This window comes from Gadus macrocephalus, chromosome 11 (assembly GCF_031168955.1).
Source record: "Gadus macrocephalus chromosome 11, ASM3116895v1".
Lineage (NCBI taxonomy): Eukaryota > Metazoa > Chordata > Actinopteri > Gadiformes > Gadidae > Gadus > Gadus macrocephalus.
Window position 1 is genome coordinate 25,302,787 of NC_082392.1, and position 8,627 is coordinate 25,311,413.

The window sequence follows — 8,627 nt, forward strand, 5'->3', positions numbered from 1 at the left end:
TTGCCGTTTGCCATTTTAATCTAGATTAATTTTGGAATTAATCTAGATTAAAAAAAGTAATCTATGGCCACCACTAATATATATATATATTAGTGCTGTCAGTTAAACACGTTATTAACGGCGTTAACGCAAACCAATTTTAACGGCGTAAAAAAAAATATCGCGCGATTAACGTAGCCTAATTATTTTATTAAAATAAAATAAAAAATACTTTTTTTTATTTTTTCCCTTTGGCTCAAAACAAAGAAGCAGTAGCCTGACTGCTATGTTCAAGGCAGTATGTTTGTATGTTCATCGTTTAATTGCACAATAGGCTTTTTTTTTGTATCGTCCTGTTTTGATCAGTATGTAGGCCTAGGCCTATTGTTATCAATAAAAAAACATTTGCACAAGGCAAGCCGATGGCACTTCTCCATGTTGATAAGAGCATTAAAATGAGAACAATTAATGGGACAAAGAAATCAAGGGATATTTAGCATAGAAAAAACATTTGTGAATCGTGACTTTGACATTAATGTGATTCATTATTTTAATCGCTTGACAGCACTAATATATATATATATATATATATATATATATATATATATATATATATATATATATATATATATATATATATATAGGCCTATATACATATATATTAAACTGCGAATTTGAGTCCACCGCGTGTTTTTCCGTTCAAGCCTGAACATTGTACTCATTCTAAACCATGATCCGTGGGGCTGTGTCACATCCTCACCGAACAGAACTGGGTGTAAACTTTCCTTTGAGGCGGAGTGGAGCAGTGGATGTCAGGGCAGTACAACTCGATCTACGCTGCTGTACATAAACAGAACGGCTCTGAAATAGGGCTGTCATTTTCAAGACACGACTTCGCAAAAATATACTCTTTAATAGGCTACAACAAGAAGACTGATCGAACAGAACCAAATTGGGATTGTATGGTGAAAACAACCCCATCGGCACAGAGGTTCAACCAACATAACGGGGAGCAGTCTGCATTGTCTCTGCAGACAATATGCAGCGGTGGTGAATTCACTTTTTATGGACCTCTTCTTTTTAGTTTGCTTATCAGAACGGATGGGCTTTTCTTTACCTTGAGGACAAATTGTGCGTAAAACGTGTTCTTGGATGAGTCCGTTCTTTAATTAAAGTGATCTCATATTTTCGTGTCAATTAACATAACCTCGAATATCCCTGATCATTTGGTTGAGATGAAGGACAACACGTGCTCTGAGTCCCACCCAGACGCACATTCTGGCGGTTTTTGAATACGAGTGTAATCACCGAGGAGCTTCGAGTGGCCGATCAGCAGCCAGACAATCAGGATCTTTTATGTTTCGAGATCAGCTGCAACTCATGGCCATTGTCTCTTATGAATTGACCGATCTCACATTAAACTCTTCACTTAGGGGATTTTCGATTTTCGATTATACGGCTATTGAAATTAGAATGTGCCATTCTGCCGGTGGCCCGCTGCCTTCTCATGATTGACAGCTGAAATTGACACTCCACGCTTTGCCTCTCATCCAGAGGAACTCAAGCTCCCGCTAATTGCAGGTAATGCATCTTTTCACTGTGTTTGATTGCATAGGAAATATGAAGTAGCGCACAAGAGGGAGAATCGATCATATTTTTTTCTAATTGCTTCAAAATTATCTTTTGTTGCCAGCGGTTAAATGCAGGAGCCGCCGTTCCCCGGTGCGTGAGGCGGATATAGCCGCGGGTCGGAGGCACCATGCGTAACGCGGAGCGCAGCGCGCGGCTCCATCTCCTCTCCAGATAGGACCGAAGAGCCGACATGGTGAGTCCACAGTCACCATCCTAGAAACTTGGCTGCTTTGTAATGTTGACTGTTGACTTTCTTCTGTACTTCAGTGGATTCTATTTAAATCCAGACTCTTCATCATTCCTTCACATTGGCGTTACAGAAGGGACGCCACTCGGACTACTGTTTTTTTTAGTGTTTTTTTTTTAATATATTTTGTATTATCTGTTACTTTCTATTATTATCTGTATCGTCGGTAGAATTCGAACTAGATAGTAACGTAATAATTATAACACAATAAATACTAACAGGACTCTTACTAAAATAATAACAATAATAATTATACTTATGATGATAATAACAACGTAGGCCTATATAATAAATAATGGAAATGAAAATCATATTCATGAATTTTCTAAAAGTCGAAATAATCCTTACGATCCTAATAGCATTTACACTGTGAATGAACTCTTCCCCAGTCTGACTCGGAGGTGAAGCAGGAGCGGAGCGCCTCGAGCCCGGCGGCGGCGCCGTGCGCACGTTCTCCTCCGCCGGCCTTTCCGCCCGCGCGGCCGTCGGTGAAGAACCAGTGCGCGAGCTGCGGGATGGACATCACCGACCGGTATCTACTAAAGGTAAAGTAAACCCCTCAGTAACACAAACTGACAGGCAGGCGCCTGCATAATTTTTTAACTGATTTGTGTTGTGCGTTGTTGTGCGTCAGGTGAACGACCTCCACTGGCACGCCGGCTGCCTGCAGTGCTCGGTGTGCAGCGCGTCTCTGCGGCAGAGCAGCAGCTGCTACATCAAGAACAAGGAGATCTTCTGCAAACTGGACTACTTTAGGTACTGACCTTCGGTTTTGACATTGTATGTCTTCTTCTCGTTAGGGCCGATTTAAGGTCGACACGATAGATTTTCCCAACATTCGTTTCTGACGTTAAATTGCAAAAGAAAAAAAAGCTTACAAAATATCTTATAGATAATTGCATGACTTCTAGCTCATTGGCCTGTAATGTTATAACAATAATTCTCAGGTCGAAGATATTTTTTATCAGCCGATGGCAGGAGGCCTAATGCAGAGACCCTGAAAATAAACAATACAAAATAAACCATTAGTCAGTCATCCGTTTAGTCTAAATGAACCATTAATGATGTTGGTTATATATATATATATTTATTCACCAACTTGTTGGCCAAAATACGTGTTTGCTGATTTGCTGAATGGACCGCGCAATAATAGAGCCATGCAAAAAAACGAAATAGGCCTATGCAATAGCCCAATAGTTCATAAATTTGGACTATGTAAAACCCAAATTATAATCTAATTACGAAAACGTTTTTACATCAAGACTTCTTCTTTTAATAGTTTTAAAGCCATTTATTCATTTACGGTGAGTCTTGTTATTATTGTTAAGTTATTAAAATAAATCCTAGGCCTGAGCCGTTTCCTCATTTCGTTGGTGTTAGGCCTGTTTGCTGAGGATTGACGAGAGACCTTGATAGAAAAATGGTTCAATCGAGGCAAAATCATTTTGAATTTATTTTGATTGTTCAGGTTAGGTTAGAATTGTTTCAGAAATCTCTGAATTAAAAAGGGAGGCTAACGTATGCATTCAGATCGTGTTTACGGCCCCAAACTAGAGCGCCCAACGCCTTGAGCGCTTTAGGTTCCTAATGAGCAGAATGGCTGAGTAACGTGTGGGGCAAACTGACCATGGGCCAATGTTGACCGCTTACTCGAAAATGTAATTTGTTTTCTAATTTCTAAGTTCAAAGTTTTGGTCTGGCTGGTTTTACACGAACCGATTAGTCCTAAAACATTTCTGCAACTCTAAGCCTACAGAAAATATTTATAACATACGTTTTTCAACAGTAGAATTACATTTCTCATTACACGTTCGTTATTATGGGCCCTTCCAATTTATTTTTTCAATCCAATTGTGATTCAGTGAATTGTTTGAGAAGAAGGTAACCACCCATCTGATCAAATTTACTACTCTGACTAAACAACAGAACCCCTCAAGACTCGGATCTCGATGGAGCCTGACCACTAACCCCCTGCGGGTGGTGTTGTATCTCCAGTAGGTTCGGGGCCCAGTGTGCCCAGTGCGGCCGCCAGGTGTTCGCCAGCGACTGGGTGCGGCGCGCGCGGGGTAGCGTGTACCACCTGGCGTGCTTCGCCTGCTTCTCGTGCAAGAGGCAGCTGTCCACGGGGGAGGAGTTCGGCCTCGTGGAGGGCAGGGTGCTGTGTCGCAGCCACTACGACATAATGCTGGAGAACCTCCGCAGGGCCGCCGAGAACGGTCCGTCAGGGTCACAAACACATTTACACACACATTTGTGTGTGTAGTTCACACACACACACACACACACACACACACACACACACACACACACACACACACACACACACACACACACACACACACACACACACACACACACACACACACACACACACACACACACCACGCACGCACGCACACACACACAATACAAACACAAATTTGAGAAATATTTAGATATAGATTCATTTATTGATCCTGGAGGAAATTAATTATTGATCCTGGAGGCAATCATTATTCCCAATACATTTCTGCTAAACGAGAGACTAAAACCAGAGCAACTTAAGCGTGAATCTATAATCAAGAACATAGTAAATACACAATTCTATTACTTTCCATTCCATTCTATTAAACGAAATCAACGAGGCAGACCTTTTATGTAATGTGAAGGGTTCTACTCTACTAGACCAGATAAGAGCTCAGGATGGTGAACCGTGGTGTTAAGGTGCGTTCACTGTTACAACCCGGTCTCACTGAAATATGTGACACTGTCACGTCACGTCATTTAATCTATACATTCGTGATCTGGGACACGTAATTTCAATTTTTTTCGTGCCAAGAGCACAAATTTCAAACTCATTCGAAAAAGAAGAGATGAAGCAGATACCTTTTTATCCGTTGCGGTTTGCCTACAGAGCAGCGCACCTGCATTAAATATATCTGTGAATTGTCACAATTTCCCAGAATCAAAGGTGAAAGTAGAAACGGGTTGCCAAAAGTTGTCAAGCTGTCATATTAAAGAAACAGAAATTTGTGCTTTTGGCACGAAAAAAAATGAAATTACGTGTCCCAGATCACGAATGAATAGATTAAATGACGTGACAGTGTCACGTATTTCCATGAGACTGGGTTGACTGTTACGGTCTTCCCCTGCAGGCACCGGGCTGACCCTGGAGGGGGCGCTACCGTCCGACCAGGACGGCCAACCGAAGCCAGCCAAGCGGGCTCGGACCTCCTTCACCGCAGAGCAGCTTCAGGTAGAGTCCGGCCACCACCATGGTCGTGTTGTCTTTGCTTCTTCTATAGCATTTGGGTCATGCTGTGTGTCTGCCTGAATATGTTTGTGTATGTTTGTGGGTGTTTGAGTGAGTAAGTGTTTGTGTGGTGTTTGTGTGTGTGTGTGTGTGTGTGTGTGTGTGTGTGTGTGTGTGTGTGTGTGTGTGTGTGTGTGTGTGTGTGTGTGTGTGTGTGTGTGTGTGTGTGTGTGTGTGCGTGTGTGTATGTGTGCGTGTCCATTGTCTGTGTTTGTGTGAGCTGTCTGTCCAACACAGTGACCCGATGCAAAGCACCTTATCCTGTCCCCATGGTGTCCCCCATCAGCACCACTCACTCTTGTTGACGGCATCCTGCTCATGACTGACGCCAGCGTCTCCCTGCAGGTGATGCAGACCCAGTTCTCCCAGGACAACAACCCTGATGCCCAGACGTTGCAGAAGCTGGCCGAGATGACAGGTCTCAGCAGACGTGTCATTCAGGTACAGGCAGTTAGAGCTTACTCTGACCAAACCCACAAACACACTCTATGTAAAGTGGGGTGATTTTGGGGCTTGACCAAAGTCCCAACCGCAAGGAAGTGGCTCTGATCCTTGATCTCTGCACCCTATTTAAGTAAACCAGGTACGCTCAAGGAGATGACACCCCATACCTCAGTGGTTCCCATGGGGTCAGGACCCCACTCGGTTCTGCCTGAGATTCAAATGGGGGCAGCTGGAGAGTTAAGAGAAATGTGACACATAGAAATGGGGTCACCAAAAGGTCCAAATGGGGACCCATGTCCCCTCCTGCTCCTTAATGTCCTCTATCGGAATTCATAGAAAGGCCATTTGCTTTGGATAAAAGTACCTGCTAAATGACCAAATAGTGCTAAACATAACTGTTTATACATTTATCTATCAGGCTGCAACTAACAATTATGCAAACGTTTTTTACAGATTAATAAAGTAATAATTTAGTCTATAAAATGCCATAAATAATAGCAAAGGCCATCCCAAATTACCAGTGTCTAAAGTGATGTTTTAAATGTCTTTGCTTTATCCGGCAAGCAGGAAAAAAAAACGAAGCATTCATTTAATAAAGATGCATGAACCAAGATTTTCATTTTGTGAAGCATTACGCAGAAAATGTTTGCTTGTTAATATTTGTACTTTATAAATGTTATAATTCTGTGGATGAGCTAATCCATGAAGTGTTGCAGACGTACTGTCGTACTGACACCTGGTCCTAACGCCCCCCCCCCCCCCCCCCCCTGGCCCCCAGGTTTGGTTCCAGAACTGTCGAGCGCGGCACAAAAAGCACCCCCCCCAGAACAACGGCTACCCTCCCATGGGCCGCATGGCCCCGTCACTCCAGGACGAGCTGCACTACTCCTCCTTTTCGGGGCCCGACCGGCCCCACCTGCTGGCCCTGCACGGCTACCTGGACAGTAGGTCTCAACATCTTCAAACCTCCACACGCTGGAATAACATTCATAGCTTACAGATTTATACCGGCTAACGGCTATACCGCTATAATGCATTGTGATATATAATGTGGTCAGGTTAGGTAAGGTTATTCTGCCACAATTTGCCAAACATTTTATTTCTGTATATGTATTCATTTATTTGATTCCTTTTTTATGAATAAAGTGAAAGAAAAGGGCTAATTTTGGATCTGTTTTTGAAAGTATTCAATTTTCATGAATCAACAGCAGTCCTGTTAGTGTTTACATTTTGGTTGAAGAAGAATTATTTCTATAACTGCGATGTGTTCTTCACCTACATTCCTAAATCCTCGTGCCCAACGGTTCTTTTCTTCTGAATGTTGGGGAGATTTGCCTGTTCACTAGAGATGTGAAACATGATTGCAGTACTGTTGTGGTGGGTTGTGTCTTCTGTGTTGGCAGGCCATCCCTTCTCGGTGTTAACTGCCCCTAGCCACTTGGGGCACCCAGCCATGCCTCTTCCACAGCTTCCAGTCAGTCGCTGACCTCCATCCCCCCACCTCCACCCTCTGCCCTGACGCTTCTCCATTTTGTGGAAGAATCCCCGGGACATTCCATCTCAAAGCCCCCTGGCTCGTGAGCCCCGTACCCCTGGACGGAAATGAAGCGATCCACACAGAAGCTTACCGAATACCAAGCTGGGACTAATGCATCAATCTATTTAATATGTCTTGGATTTGTCATTAATAAGAGACTGCTGCAAAGCCAGCTATTTGGTTCCATGATCCGACCCAAATGACGAGATGGAAAAACTGATGCTCTGTCTGGCCTCAGTGTAGCCTGTGGATAAGGAACAAGAACAGGACGCTGTCTGTTGGTTGATGTACCACTCATCCTCGTCTCATTTTAAGTGGACTAGACACATAGGACCAGCTGGATTTATTCCCTCGCATATTCCACATTCAAGGTATTCCAGTAAGAACTTTGGGTTTGAGGATTGATTCAGTCTTAAAGTGTACACCTCAAAAAAAATTCTATGTGTTTTGATGAATCAGTATTCAGTTTGTGATACCTGTGATTGTATTGTCGTGCAAAAAATGAAAACTTGTTATTTATTTCGAAAGAACCTACACAAACAGCACTTTTAAATATATCTTGAAGTGGAATAGTTCATGGCTGTACGTTGTAAATACTCATCCGATTTAATAAAATATATTATCTGAATGGATGTAATCAAAAAGAGAGGGTTGATTATCAAAAACTTGATGTGTATGTGTGCGGGTTGGGTTGGTGTGGGTCGGTTGGGTTGGTGTGTGTGGGTTGGGTTGGTGTGTTGGTTGGGTTGGTGTGTGTGTTTTTTCACAGTTTGACACAGTACGTGTGTGCGTGCCTGCGTGTGTGTGTGTCTGTGTAAGTGAGCGAGAGAGATCCTAACTATATCTCACTCCCTCTATCTAGCACTCCCTCACTCACATGCATGTGTGTGAAAATAGCAGCCAAACAAAGAAGAATACACAGCGAGAGAGAGGGGCCAAGATTGAATAACACAACAAAGACTGAACATTTGAAACAAATTATAGGATGAAATCTATAGGTCAGCTTTAAGGTGCCAGGCTCGTCTAATAACTGATCATTATGAGCAATATTGGTGATAAACCCACAGGTTGCCTCCAATTGACTCTCCACACTTCACCACAGAATCAATGGGGATGGTGGCGTTCACCATAAAGGAGGCTTCACTTAGCAGTGCTAAGCTATTGATTTGGTCATTTTGAGGCTTTCATTGGGCCTTTTAACACACAGTACTCTCAGGTTTTACCATTGATGGGTGGCTCTTAAGTGCCCACTGTGTGTTTTTGTTAAAGATGCAGGAGAGCAAAGCTCTACAGGTTCATTTTAGAGATTTCCCCAAAACCTGACTCAATGTGGAGGGCCCTCTTGGTAGAAATATCCTGTGCTTTAGTCATGTTCTTTACGTTCACATATCACGTTGGGTTTTGATGTTGGAGCTGTGGTGGATTCTATGGGCTTCTACTTACATATGGTTATGTTATGATTGTATTTTGTTCATGTTCTTGTGTTAAATTTCTTC

The 8,627-nt window shown here is 42.8% G+C and overlaps 1 protein-coding gene across 2 annotated transcripts; it reads left to right on the forward strand.

Annotated features, from left to right (window-relative positions):
- The first annotated feature begins 734 nt into the window (after positions 1–734).
- lhx6b (LIM homeobox 6b) lies at positions 735–7,759 on the forward strand. Of its 2 annotated transcripts, none has more exons than XM_060066057.1 (9): positions 735–1,560; positions 1,673–1,804; positions 2,248–2,403; positions 2,493–2,614; positions 3,854–4,074; positions 4,993–5,093; positions 5,496–5,591; positions 6,373–6,542; positions 6,998–7,759. In XM_060066057.1, the coding sequence occupies exons 2-9, from the start codon at positions 1,802–1,804 to the stop codon at positions 7,026–7,028; spliced, it is 900 nt and encodes a 299-aa protein (XP_059922040.1). In that variant the 5' UTR covers positions 735–1,560; positions 1,673–1,801; the 3' UTR covers positions 7,029–7,759. The 2 variants fall into 2 exon arrangements, with proteins under 2 accessions (XP_059922040.1, XP_059922039.1); XM_060066056.1 differs by having other exon boundaries at positions 6,373–6,538.
- The last annotated feature ends 868 nt before the right edge of the window (positions 7,760–8,627 follow it).

Bases quoted from the DNA above. Each gene is read 5' to 3' on its own strand.
- lhx6b (XM_060066056.1), top strand. The intron at 2,404-2,492 runs GTAAAGTAAACC...GTTGTGCGTCAG, and splicing joins CCGACCGGTATCTACTAAAG to GTGAACGACCTCCACTGGCA. The intron at 5,094-5,495 runs GTAGAGTCCGGC...GTCTCCCTGCAG, and splicing joins TCACCGCAGAGCAGCTTCAG to GTGATGCAGACCCAGTTCTC.